This window comes from Hermetia illucens, chromosome 3 (genome assembly GCF_905115235.1).
Source record: "Hermetia illucens chromosome 3, iHerIll2.2.curated.20191125, whole genome shotgun sequence".
Classification (NCBI taxonomy): domain Eukaryota; kingdom Metazoa; phylum Arthropoda; class Insecta; order Diptera; family Stratiomyidae; genus Hermetia; species Hermetia illucens.
In genome coordinates, this window is record NC_051851.1 from 27,536,691 (window position 1) to 27,551,790 (window position 15,100).

The 15,100-nt window shown below is 38.3% G+C and overlaps 1 protein-coding gene across 1 annotated transcript in view; it reads right to left on the bottom strand.

The window, feature by feature from the left end:
- Positions 1-2,493: 2,493 nt before the first annotated feature.
- LOC119653250 (alpha-1,6-mannosyl-glycoprotein 2-beta-N-acetylglucosaminyltransferase) overlaps positions 2,494-15,100 on the bottom strand; it is a 66,973-nt gene continuing 54,366 nt past the window's right edge. Inside the window, 1 exon segment of the mRNA XM_038057858.1 lies at positions 2,494-9,364. Coding sequence (XP_037913786.1) covers positions 9,142-9,364 — 223 coding nt within the window. The 3' untranslated portion in view covers positions 2,494-9,141.

The window sequence follows — 15,100 nt, forward strand, 5'->3', positions numbered from 1 at the left end:
CTAAAGCAATAATAAATTACCTTTTGTCAAGGCACAAGCTACTCTGCATTTCCCAAAGTTTGCCGCAATGTGCATTAAATGGTGATCTTCTTCGAGGCCGGCCTCAGCGTCTCCCCCTCCTGCCGATCGCGATGTAGTCAAGGTATTATCACAACCCAACTTGGATTCAGACCAATCACGATCGCAATGTCACCTTTGAGAAATCTCTGCTACACGGTGTTGAGTTGTTAGAATCTAGGAAGCCACCTTTTCCGCAGAATGGGAAGCTTAGTGCATCGCAAGGTGCTATTGAAGTGTTCCTCATTCTGGACCAGGATTTCGCAGTTAGTATTCAATTTAATACCGATTCGCAAAAAATAAGTGGGCGCCTCACGAATCAGGTTGCATATGCGTATGCAATAATACAGTGCCGCAAGAGAAAACGCTTAACCTCAGAATATCCAGGCTGTATTGTTGAAATTCACAAAGTTAGAGCAAATGAGCATTCTCGGGAGCCTTGATACCAACGAAAAGGAAAACGAGAAATCTATCTATATAGACAAAATTCTAGATTTGCAGACTGCTAGCCTACAAATCCCTTACGCTCTTCCTTAGTCGTCTGCCCTGGTTGAGAAAGGTAGAGGCAAGAGTGACTATAGTATAGGCGTCTATGAGTCTCAAGGCGTAGGTGGTGTAAACATCACTCGGACTAATAGTATTCATAATTAACTATTGCACCCTGTGAGTTGGTTGAGAATTCACTTAGTATCCCCTACTTGTCATAAAAGATGACTAAAAGAGGTGGAGGTTTGTTTATTATTGAAATACTGTAGACGTTTCTGTCCTGGGAGCAATGTGAACGAAGCCGGTTTCAGGGTGGTTTTCGTCCCCTCATATGTAATAATATATTCATCTTGGACATTATTACGTTTGCATATCCATCTTGGGATTGAAGCTACTGCTGTGGTTTTTCATTACTTTTTCATTTCTCATTGCCTCGGTTGGACATCCTCGATTGTTAGCAATATGTAGCCCATCAAAATAATGATGCCTACTAATACTAGACTTCAGATGGTAAGTACAATATACCAGCGTTGGATATTAAGTTCAAACTCTGAAAGCACTTTACAGAAATTTTCTTCGATTCTTCCAATGTCGAGTCGTACGGGACTAAATTGGTACCTGACCAGTGCTTTGATCTAAAACCGGAGATAGCTTGCCAAAAGCGGACGTTCGAGAAATACTTTTCCCGGTTCGATTATTTTCTGTTGGTCCTCTATAGGAGCTTCGTGCTGGCTGTGGTTAATATTTCAAATCGTTGGGAACAGTTCTTTCAGCTCGGGGTAGACTTGTGTTTCTTTTTAACTGGGTGTTGGAACGCAGAAGTCACTATAAATAAGCTCTTGGTTTCGTAACCGTACTGTTTCAACATTTTTAGTGAATTTTGCCGTTGGGTTGTTTTATATGTACCTAATTTGTCTGACATAAATATCAGTTGTTGTTTATTAATTCAGATTGAGTATTTTTTGCATGCTCTTTTACTTCTCTAATGTTTACCATCACTAGATTTAGGACATATTTATTTTTATAAACAGCTTTTATCGGCCGAATTCGTACCTTTCCCTACCACGTTCGTATTTTTCACAATTAAATTCACGTTTTTCCCACAAATTTTTGTAATTTTTCCAAACAATTTCATAATTTTCCCTTAGCAATTTCGCAATTTCTTCAATGTGAGACGAGAGGTCAAATCTGTACTTTAAAGAAAACAAAGTTCAGCCTGCGGACACCGCTGTCCATCTGTTGAAGGCGAATTCTTCGTCCATCAAACAGAACCTCAATAAGAATAGCGTTATGGTCGCTATCGTAAAGAAGAGTCTGTAGTTTCCATTGAGAATTACCTGACCAGTATAATTCACATTTACACTCTATCTGGTATTGTTCTATACAAGATTTGAGGAATACCCCTTTGGGATTGTTTGTTATGTTTAGCCTCGAGGCTTGTCTAGCATTTAAATTGCCGGCAATAATATAATAATTATGCAGCCTGTTCAGTTCGAGTATTGGAAGTAGAGAATGGAATTTCTCCTTGAATTTAGCTCGATTGTTTCCCACTGCAAAGACTGATAGAATGTATAAATTCCCTCCTCTAGGCAGCGAAAACAGGATACAAGAGACTTCCATACATTCAAAGGTTTCAAATTGAAGCCTATCAATATCCCTGAAAAGATAATGGCGATCCACAAGTTTTCCCCATCACAGTTTCGTCATTAGAATTCAAAATTTTTGAATCTTATCGAATGCCTCAGAGTGAGGTGGGTTTCTGAAATCAAGCCAGGGAAAAGGAATTTAAGAACTTTAGCAGGACTTATATGATAAAAACAATAAATTATATAATTAGGATTATAACCCTTGAACTCGTCTTTTATTCATGCAAAAACTTACTTTGACTAATTGACCTGTAGAACGGCATGTTCTTGCTAAAAGAAATAGGAACATCTCAAACAACAAAGCTTTAGATTTAATCAGCTTTATTAAAATGTTTTTTAATGTTTTTGAAAATAAATGTACTATATCCATATCAAATTTACTTTTGACTAGACTAGACTAATCCATATAAACTGTCAAATGAATATGAAATTAAAACTATCAGTGGTGGACTGCCTTAAATTAGATTCTAAGAAATAGTTATTAATTGAAAAATGAAAACAATACATTTCTGTATTCAAATAAAAAGAAAAAAAGTTACAAAGTATAGATTAATGTATTTTGGTTTTAAGTAATTCAATCAATTTTCTTGATTTAGCACAATTTTATCATATTTTTTGGTATTATTCTGAATTTAAAATTCACATGATGCGATTTCAATTACAGCATTCTTCGTAGTATCTTTGTTACAAGATATTCATGTTTATTTTTAATAGTTTCACCATTTTTAATATTTTTTGTGTATCATGTATATAGACATTCTCTTCACAGTTTGAATATACATAATAGTGTTTCCTTCTAATTTTCAATATTTCATTTAAATTAGAGCTAATCTTTTCATTCCTTCAGCTTTGATGTTGGGAATTATATCAACGAAAACTATCACTAGTTAAGTTTGTAATATGCAAAGTGTCCCATAGCATTTTTTGTTTTTAATTAGATTTTTCAGACTAGAGAGTGAAGGAAGAGCAACTTTATGATGCAGAAAAATTTAAATGAGACCTAGTTCCTGAAGTATCTCAGTAATCACAAAATGCTGTACAACATTTTGCATAATTCACTATCAATTCAATGGTTTGAGTCCATTTTGTAAAAGATGTGCGTTCACTTTCCTAAATATTTCACTATTCAGCGTTTAGATATGAGTAAGAAACAGAAAAACTCCACAATTAGTTTTCAATACCATATACATATAAAAGCATGTCAAATATTTTTCTAATTAAAAAGAAGAACATAAACATACGTTTCTTCTTTTTTTTGTTATTAAGGTTTTGTTTCGTTTATTGTCGAGTATGTGGTGTGTGGTACCTCAAATGAGAAAATGTCTACTACCTGTAAATGGACATATTCGTATGCGAATGTCATACGCTTTTTATTATGGAATCTAGGAACATTTATAACATTTTATTCAACAAATGCTGAATGTTACATCATTTTTTGCGACTCTAATAAGTACTTAGTATTTTGAGTTAATCGAAGTGAAAAATTTTTGCCAACGAAAATAGAAGAATTACGAGCGTAAAATATATTTAGGAAAGAAGTCTTTTAAATGTTCATTTGAACAGGAAATTGTACAATGCTAAAGCGAAAATTTATCACAAGAATGCGTAAATACAAGAAAGAGCGTAGAAAAAGCTAGACCGGATATAGGGGTAGGGACGTGTATCCTATTTATGTACAATAATATTCCCTAATGAAACGATCCACTTATGGCTTTGAAGAAAAAGGTTTCATTCATTCATACACCGAACAAAAAAATATTGCTTCTGGACTGTAACTTTCACGCATTTCAATGCATAAAATTTGCACTACCGACGGAGAGTCTAAGCCTAAACATTAAAAAATAAACGATAATTACAAAGTCGTAAAGGGCCATCAGTTATAGGTAAATTAGCAAATAGTAAAAGCCTACCAAGCTTTACAAAGTTCGATCAGGGATCTGCTAAGACTTTTGGCTAATAGAACATGCCAAAAGCAGAATATTTAATTGTAAAATTATTTGAAAAGGATTGGCTACGCTTATAAGTTGCACACCACCCTCTGTTAGGACGAGGAGAAAACTGTTCAATCTAGCCCCAATAGCAATATATTCGGCATATATCCTAAGAAAGCAAGCAAAGAGTAGGCATCCCCAATTGTGCCCTCTCTCAGAGAAATAGAGGCAACCCTACACCAACAAAAACCAAACAAAGCTGCCGGAATACTTAATATCAGGGAGATGCACCCAAAAACTAAACCAGAAAAAGTTACTACTACTATATATAATCCATATCCATGGCGTGTTATAAATTTATATATAAGTGAGCAAACAGCACCTAGTAACCACTTCGCTGCTTCCATGGCAGAGGCAGCGTTTGATTAGTTACCTCGGTCCTGGACGAAACCGCAAGTCGTCTATATTTTTCGAATTTGGGTTCTAGCCCAGAACAGAGGGGTCTGTGGACCATAAACCAAGAAAAAAGTGTCTGGAAAGACACAAAGTCCGGTCCGGGCACAGGGCTCCCTCATATCCTTAAAAAATTAAAAAAATTAAAAAAATTAAATCAGCTTTGGCCGGCTTAGGCCTGAACTCTAAGGCGGTTTTTAACATAAATTTAATTCGTATCCATCGCGTGCTATGAATTATACATAAGGGGGAAAATAACACCTAGTAAACTTAAAAAATCTTGATAAAAATTATTGAAAACCGACTTAAGTCCAATCACCAACAAAATTGTAGCAGAATACCAAGGTGAATTCAGTGCCAGACGACTTACAGTGAACTAAATATTATCAGTTAAGGAGCTACTGGAGAAGTGACCCAAACCTCAAGTTAGAATCCAAACGAAATGGAACAGATATTCAAAACAAAAGGAGGAGATGATATTCCCCCCATAGTTTCAAAACTAGCTTTGGAGCATTTTGTCAGGGAAACAGCCAACCATACCGCAGGAACGCTATTGTTTAAGCTAACTGAAATATTGACGGATACTGAAGATATAAATACTATGGCACATTTCATATCTGACGTCATAGGGCTTAGGCCTGGAATTTACAATAGCTGAACTCAATAAAGACAAAACAAAATATATCACTCAAACAAGAACCAAGAAACTAGACAAAATATTGCAATGTGGCCTTGAACCTAGTCAACATGAATTTATCCTTAAATTGGTGTGCAGCAAAGCGAAAAGCGTAAGATCAAGTGGCGCGGCAAATACTTGGCAAATAAAGCATATTATTGAGTGCTCCTAAAGATGGGCACAGAGAAAGTAAGCACCTTCGTTCTCATATAGGTATACGTGACGAGGACCCTGCTGTAAAACTCCGAACGAAATACCGAACTGTTCGAACATTGTATTTCATGAAGTCAACCGGGATCAATAAACGGAGGCGCAGAGTAATAGTAACATAAGTCAACGTACAAGATATACCCCATGAAATTACAATCATCAATAATAGAATGAATGGTACAGAAAATAATTCGTTAAAGTGTTTAAACTGAAGGACGCGGTCGTCAGACTGAGACAACTAGAGTCACATCATACTGGATGCCAAGGCTTAATTTGGGCTGCTACATCATCGATCCGCCCAATTTTTGCACGATAAGGGATTCGAAATGAAGACTATATATTATATTTTCTGTGCCACATGCAGCCAAAGCTATGGCGCAGGAATCGAACTTGTTGAAAGATGGAAGTGAATAAGGTAAATGAATTATTGAAGAATCTTAGAAAAGATAATATTAAGAAGGTAATAACAAAAAACAAACAGATAAAACACAAAATGAATTTATCTGTTGAGAATCACCGCCATTAAAACATAGTTGAAAACATGAAGTGATGACAGAACTAATAGTGTTGCTACGAAGGTATTATTATAAATTTTTGAACTGGCGATTTTAAGACAGTTTGGGGACGCTACACTTTCCCAAAATCGAGTACTTATTTGGATCAATTTAAGGATGACCGGGAAAGTATAGAAAATTAAACTCATGATCGTTGGTCATGATCCAGTGTCATGGAAGACAGCATTTGTGCCTATCGAAGGTGATCGCTGGATAACTGGTGGCGAAATCGCATCAGAAGTTCCAGTAGTGGGAGTATTTACACCATTATCAGTCAATGTAGTACTCAGTGTAACTTGTTAGCACTGATGAAGGGAACAAGTGGTTCCCGAAATATCGGTATTTGCAAGAATAAATATCCACACCAACGAAAAAGAAACAACAAGTTTTTATTATTTCAATATGATTCAGCAAAATGGGTTGGCAGAACCTAAAAACCCGTGCTCTTTTGGGCATGGCCCGCTGCCTGATCATGGAGTCGTCACTTCCGAAAATCTTATGGGCCGGAGTTGTAAATACTGCGAACTAATTACGAAACAGATGTCCGAGTGATAGTCTAAAGGGAGGAATGCTCTACGAGAAATGCATCTCGAACTTACATCACCTGAAAATATTCCAATCGCTGAAAGACAAATTCGAAACACGTTCTCAAACTGGAACTCTCTTGGATATCAAGTTCGTTCTTCGGAAGAAAAGGTTCGTAGCGAACACCGAGCTGGCAAACAAAAGCGGACTATAATTAGGCAATTTTCCCTGCAATTTATTTAGGAAATAGAAAAAGAAAAGAAATTGAACTAAAATATACAATAAGCGTAAAGAATGAGCGAGAGAAGTCAGCGAAGACTAAGCCTCTCGCATTATACAAGAGGAATTGGAGAAACTTCAACTTCTGTATATAGACTCCGAAAAACTGTCGAGCAGAGCCAGGGAACTCCGATTGTAGCTAGGCTGAACCAAATAAATTTCATAGAACCATTTCCGTGCCGAAAACTGGAATAAAGCGATTATATCTGAATTAAAGTCAATAATTAAGAACGATGTATGGCAGATGCTGCCTTCTCCGATTGTGGGAAATATTTTTGTCGGGCGGCTAATTATGCAGCATGAATTTACTAGAGATGGGGCACTCGAAAGGTATAAAGCCAAAATTGTAACGCCAGGGTTTCCCCAAGTACTAAACATAGAGTTTGACAATACATTCACATTCGTAGCTCTATTAGAATCGATTCGACTAAGATTTATCATCTCAATATAGCGTTTCGATTTCTCAGCGTTTGGACATGAAGGCGCCAACTCAAATGGGAGAAGGATTACGCACCCTGAAGGAAACCAAGCCAAGCTGGAAGATGAAACTAACACAAAAATTGGCAACATTCGATGTCGAGAAATCAACGGCCGATCCATGCACGTTTATCCAGAAAACCGATAAAGAGCTGTCATATATGTAATCGATTTTATCGTTACAAGGTAAGAAAATTCCTCTGCTGGAAAATTGTAAGAGCATTGGGTAAATAGTCTTGAAATCAGAAATCTTGGAGAAGCTTAATCATGCTTTGGATGAAATTTCGTCAAAGAAAAAGAGTTCATCAAGATTACGTAACGACAGTAACTACACCATTGGAACCGAATTTCAGTATCGAGAAACCTCATAAGAAGAAAGCAAAAGCGTCCTTATGTAAAATTGATCCGTTACCTCATGTATATAGCCGCGAATACTATACTATGCACCATTACTTAATGAACTATGGTTTCCGTTACCAAAAGCACGAGATCCTGCGCAGAGTGACTATTTTTTGCGCTCTCTCGTAAACAAATGTTTTGCAGAATGAGGCACCTACTATTTGGAAGAATTAAAGAAATTATAGCATCATTGGGACTGTAAACTTAAAAGAAGACTATGTTGAGAAATAAAAATAAATTTAACTGGAATAGTACTTGTTTCTAAATGTTAGGCCGATACCTTTCAGACAAGCAGAGAAAACCTTAGATATATATATACATAGAATAAGGCGTTCTGCCGAATAATACTTTTGTATCATTTTACGAAGTATTTAGTTTCATAAAATGAAATAAAAAAAAAATTGGTCATTGGTCCTCAAATCAATTATACTTGGGTCTTCATTATTACTCAGATTCAGATATGGGCAGGGACTTGTCCAAAAATTAATTTTGAACGTGGGAAAAGCATTTCACGATTACGAAGAAAACATGCATAGAATAGAAGCCATTGTCAAGTGCTGAGCAACCAAGAAATAAACATATGATTGAAAAAGGCCAACGACAAAGAAGCTGAAAATACTATATCGACGATATAACCGTCAAACATGTGGAATAAAAATTTATTTTTTTTTTGGCAACTAGCTCTCAAAATACTTAGTTTAATCAATTGAAAGGCTCCTGAATTTATTTCTACATTTTTGCGGTCGTTTTTTTTAGTTTATGAAATATCCTTGTTTATTGGATAGGTTAGTGGATCGCTCTGACAATTTGCATTTATCCATTTTCTTTTCTTACTCGCATATTGTTGCTTTTTACCGATTCTTCTAATATATACATTATAAATTTAAATCATTTTATTGAGCAATAATTGCTCTACATTGGTATCAATTACGTTACGCTCTATTATTATGTACAATAGCATCCTTAAGAGTATCTTAAGATTTTCAATTCATCTATTGCCTTACGAAGCTAAAAGTGACTAGCACTATTGTTACCGGTAACTAAACAAACTTATATCTATATACATAGTTGTCTTTCTCCTGACTGACTAAACTTTCAACTTTTTTGTTGAAACAATAATTTAGAAGCAAATTTATGTATTGTTGGTGTGTCAATTATGGCAATAGATTTAATAATATTGCATTCTAAAAATTTGCGCAGCAATATTTCTCTATATTTAGCTCAGAAAAACTTCGCCACATCTGCACCGTTTAGGAAAAAGGCAAATAACATTTACAAGCCTAAACTAAACGAAAAATTACTTCAACGGTAGAATCAAAGATGCGTTTACGAAAATTAAGTCTACACCTTTATGTGCTTTTTTTCTCTGATTCATTTTCATTTTTACCTAATTAGTAAACATATTTTTTCCACTCCTCAAAATATAAATATGTTCATATGGCTGACAATTATCTTACAGACAAAGTCATGTTAAGACATAAATTGTGATCACGTTTATCCCCCCAACCACCATTACCTTTGCGTAGCTTCATTTTCTTAATTAGGCTAGCAACTGTCAGAGTCAAACTACGTGGAAATAACTGACCTGAACTTTTTGCAATACGGAGTACTTGTTGTACTTTCGATATAACTTGATTCGATTCGCAATTTTTCTTCTTATGATGAACGCCGCTGTGAAAAAGAAATTGACAGTAGATGAGAAAAAAAGGAAATATTTGATGAAATATGAAATGAATTGAAATGAAATTCAATCTTGTGAATGACTTATATGTCCAGGACAAGGAAAAACAAAACAGCTTTTTGCGATTACAAATCTAATATACAGCCTTGGCCAAAGTATTATGCATTCGTTAAAATACTGCTAACTTAAAAAATGCAGAAAACTCAGTTTGAGCAGATATGTTTAGCCTCTATTTATTTATTTATTTAATTAACGGACAACAAACAGAAAGAATTCCAATTAATTATTGTCTTCAGGAGGAGGAGAAAGCAAAAAACTTATCCTACGTTTAAAACTACTTAAAGTAGGGAAGTTAAAAGGATCAAGCTGTTTTGCACTATAATTTCGACAAAGCCTGGGAATCGGGGAATGAAAATAAACTTCGAGCTCCGCGAAAGGCACGTTGAAAATATCTGCGTTACGTGTGTTATAAGACGCAGGACGGCAGGTGATCTCGTCAGCGGCGGAGCAGTCCATCAGGCCCGAGGAAAGTTTAAAGAATGTGCATAGATCCAGATAGGATCTACGCTGTTGTAGGGAGGGAAGGTTTAGAAAGCGGAGGCGGGAGGGGTAATCCACACGAGGGAAGCTTTTCTTAAAGAAGAGAGAACGGATGAATTTACGTTGTACATTTTCAAGGGCAAGACAATCACAGTTACGAGTGGGTGACCAGATCACGGAGCAATACTCGAGGGTATTCCTCACAAGGGAATTGAAGAGAGCTAAGGAGGGTTGGATGGAGTCAAAATCAGAGGAGGAGCGAAGAATAAAGCCTGGCAATGGGTGTCAAAGCGGAGCTTATTGTCGAAAGTGACTCCGAGGTCTTGAGTGGAATTTAAGCAGGATAAGGAATGTCCGTTAAGCGAGCAGGAGAAAGAAGTGGGTGAGGATTTTAGGGAGTAGCACATAGAGTGACACTTTCTGACGTTTAGCGCTAAACCATTAGTCGAGCACCAACGAACCAGAGTTTCCAGGTTATTCTGAAGGGAAACACAGTCCATAGGCGACGATATAGCGGAAAACAACTTAAGGTCGTCTGCATAGAGCAAACAGGGACAAGTAAGGAGGGGAAGAAGGTCGTTAATAAAAAAATAAAAATAGCAAAGGACCCAGAATAGACCCCTGTGGGACACCAGAAGAGGGAGAGAAGGAGCGGGAAGTACAGCCGTCAAAAGAGACGCGGCAGGATCGGTTGGAAAGGTAAAAGGCAAGCCATAAAACAAGTGGTATGGGAACGTTTAGGGACGAGAGTTTGGATAGAAGTATCTTGTGATTTACAGTGTCGAAGGCTTTCACGAAGTCAGTGTAAATGGTATGCACTTCTTGCCGTGAATTTAGACATTTGGCGACAAAGTTGGTAAAGTCAAGCAGGTTGGAGGCAGTGGACCTACGTTTAACGAAGCCGTGTTCTTCCACTATGTGTTGGCCAAAGTGGGCCAGGATTTTGGAACAGGAGGAGAGGAGGGAAATGGGACGGTAATTCTCGGCAAGCGAACGATCGCCACTTTTGTGAATGGGGATAATGAGAGCCTCTTTCCACAAGCTGGGAAAATGATTCTCTTCAAGGCTTTTGTTGAAAATAAGAGATAGGGGAAGGGAGATGGACTTACCAGTTTTGATCAAAAAGAGGTTTGGAAGACCATCGTAGCCAGGTCCGACTTTAGCATCAAGTTCGCCAATGAGGTATTCGACAAGGATAGGAGTAAGAAGGGGAATGGTAGGCGATGCGGGGCAGGCTACATCTACTATCGGGAGGGATTCGGAGGAAGGAGGAGGAACATAGACTGACGAAAAGTAGCGGCAGAGTAAATCACAAGATCGTTGGGGGGAGTTAGCAGAGAAGCCAGAGAATTTAATGGACGAAGGGGATAACTGGGCGGGGCAGCGGGAGTTGCGAATGTGGGACCAGAAAGGTTTCAGATTTCCGCGCTTTAGTGAGTCTTCCACGCTGGACAAATATTCGTGTCTGGACTTACGTATTAAAGATTTGACCGAGGAACGAAGGGATTTGAAAAAAACTAAGTCAGCAACGTTTCTAGAAGACAGGAACTTCTTTCTCGCAGTCTGTTTTTGACGTAGTTTTTTGTGAATTTCAGTGGTGAACCAGACGGGGTAAGAGCGTAAGCACTCAGGAGAGGAGGGAACGTAACAAGGAAGAAGATCAGATAATATGGTATAGAAAGTGTTGAGTGCTTGATCACATGTAAATGAAGAGAGCATGGGGACCCAGTTGATTGACGCCAGGGCTGAGTTCAGACCTTCGAAGTTCGCCTTACGAAAGTTGAATTTGGTAGGCTTGCGAGCGATAGGAGAGTGGAGTCGGGATATCTGAACATCGAACTCGAGAGCAGGATGATGGGCGTCAGGGGCAACGTAAGACGAAGCATGAAGGGATTGGGAAAGATAACGTACAGGAAGGTTAGAGAGGACAAGGTCAAGAGTGCGATCTAATTGGTTTCTAGAAAGGTTAAATTGGAGGGCCCCACAGGTGTACATGAAAGTGGATAGAGGAAGGGAAGGGTGGGTCGAGTTATTAGGGAGGGAGGGAAGGCCAGGTGTAACTGGCCAGGAGAGCATAGGAAGATTAAAGTCACCACAGAGGATGAAAGGAAGTGAGGGAAACAAAACGGTTAGGGCCTCTGATAATCTGTCGAAGAAATCCTCGTACAGAGAAGGTGGGCCTAGGCAGGGAAAATATACACACGATATGATAAAGGGACATACGTTTGGCGGAAGGACACGTATGGTAACAGAATCGTAGGAGGAGGAGGAGGAGGAAAAGATCATTTATCATATCATTTAATATACCCTATACAGGTAAGGTTATAGGTTATATTTAGCTCCTCATTCGATTTTTTTCCTAGGCTCAAACTTCTTAAGAAAGAAAAAGTTACTTAAACAACACGACGAGAATTTAAGGCGAGAATTATGATGCTACTAGCCCTGGTTGCTTCCAGACTCGTTAATATTGTAGGTCTCTATTTCTATAGTTAACACCTTGCTATAACTTTCACCGAAAATTTTACATATGTTATATTCGGAGATATCAGCTGCAATCGTCTCACAGTTTCTAGTAAAACCTTTGATTTGTCAAAATAATACTTTCTAATGAAATTTCCTCTCCTCTTTGTGTTTAAGAATTTTGTTTTTTATTTATGAGGGGGACGTGATTTAGACGAGCCAATAAAGGGCTCTAACACACTTCAAGACAATATTACAACAATATTATTACATTCTGTTTCTAATATAAAACCTTAAAAGGCTTACCATGCAACTAACATATAATTGAATTAGATAAACTGATGTCACTTTCACTCGAAGGCGTGATCCTGACAATCCAAACTTTCCTCTAACGTGGTTAACGTTGTCAGAGGCCTATACACTCTAACAATGGATTCTAGGACACCCTTTGCAGCTTGGCAAACAAAATTTACAACTTTCACGCTACTCTTCACAATGAACTTTTTCTGTTTAGTCCTTTGTGAAGCATAGGCAGGCCTAACGAGACGGGAGTGGAAAGGGATGATTCTCCCCGAGCCTGGAGATTTCTCAAAAGAGATTTTAAAACGATTAGGTTTGATTGACAATACGGAAGGGTCCGCATTTCCCATACTTCAAGTCGCAATTTTTTCTGTACAGTCCTTAGCATGCATGAATAGCTCACGAAAGTATAAAGCAGCTCACGAAAGTATAAAGGAGCGCATAATTTTCATCCCGGGTCCGGATTTTCTATCCACGACCTTGGGTGGGGCCTACTATCAAGCACGAAGGGGCAGTATTATGGTCTGGGGATGTACAACCCCCTAAGAATAGACACACTTTTCTAAAAGGCGACTAAGAGGAGTCCACATTTGCAGGAGCTGAATTCACCGTACCATCTTTGGCTATCGAAAATGGTTTATTATTGGATTCTCGAAAATGAGCAAGAACTTCAACAGCGATATCGAGGGCACCCAGAATGCTTGCTTTCTCCAAATTGAGCGAGAATTCTCGTGATATAACCTGAGCATTCTGGGCCTAAGTAAAGTAAGATTTAGGAGTTGAGAAGATCAATGAGCGTAACAAAAGAAGTGTTGACATCGGTTTAGAAAGATCCTTTTGTCTGTCGCACCACTTTTGAATCTGTTCGCAGAGGAGCAGAAGGTCAGTAACACGAATTCAATACGCAATAAGGCTGCAGTCCAATAGTCGGAAAACTTTCTTACTGAGCGAGCGGTATAAATTTGGGAAAACCTGCCCGAGAATATTTATGAGCGTTAGGCCACCATCAAACGCACCTTTGTGTCTGGTGCGGATGCAGACCTCGCTGATTGTGGAAACATGGAGGGAACTCTTTTGATTGCTGCAAACCCAAGTGAGTGCAAGATGTTGGAGCTCCGTTACAGTAAAAAAACCAAAAATCATTTCACCATTGCGTTGACGAGGGAAGGAAGAGATGCTGCAAATGGGAAGCAAAGGATGTTGACAGCACCTGGATACACACTGCTTCTTCCAGCAAAATCGAAATTTTCTTTCCCATCAACGGTCTCAAACCTTGACGTCCCTCCTGAAAAACTTTTTCTTGCAGTCCCTGCATTCTCTGCAGAGTTGTTACTTCCACTCAATCATAAATGCTGGGAATCTGAAATCTTTCCCAATGAGTGAAAGAAGGAGATAATCTGGAGGAGTATTTGCGTGCTTGCCGCTCTCACGAGCATATGAACTAAAACCATCCCGGAAAGTACCACGGAACACCTCGAAATCCTGATAGATAGAGAACAGATTGCTCTCTGGTTTCCGGTTTCTCATGTACCGTCAAAGTTAGCACCCTCCAGATCATTGTTAAGCAATGCGCGGAGTTTAGATCATCGATCCAATTGACATAAAATTTCACATTCTCCATCTCAAAGGAGCTAAAGCGAAATTCATCATTACATCGTATCACCAACATTTTTATTCTTGTTTTCAATGACCATGTTCATGTTGCCTTGGTTTTGGGACCTTGGAAGCTTCAATGGACCATAACATCTTTATTCAAAGACTTTCACTACGTCAATAACGGCTGATTGGTCTCTTGCCGACTCATAGATCTTTTGGCAAACGACTCCGAATTTGAAGAATTCAGCAAGCGGAGTGTAACTGAAGATAAACACAACCAAAGCCAAAGTTCCAGTTTGACGGGAAATAGCAAGCAAGTTTTAGGTTGCAGTTCAGAGCGTGCCTTAGCATGGATCGCGTATGCGGGTATATGCGTGTGAATCGAAATAATTCATATCACACGCTAGAACCTTAACCATAACAGTGCGTTTAGTGCAATCAATTTATCCGTCATACACGCCTATACCCGCTTTCACGCTGCAGGCTAATATATGTTGTGGACTTTAACCACAGCCTTAATGGGCAGAACAGGCGTCGAACAATTTGTATTTTTGAGCAACGTTGTTTCTGCCGGAGCCGGCACCGAACTTGATGTCGCTCGAGGCATTGACGCCTTCACTGATTTATCAGAAATCTGAAAATGCAATTGTCTCAACATCATCAAATAAAGATTGTTCCACGTAAATATTCTCTCTGTGCTTCTATATGGGAATAGTATATGGAAAGTATCCGCCACTGTTACTCAAAAGCTCGATGCTTTCATCAAATCATGGCTGCGTTGCGTTATCGGGTTATTCAGGACTGAAACAAAAACTAGTAAAAAACTTCGT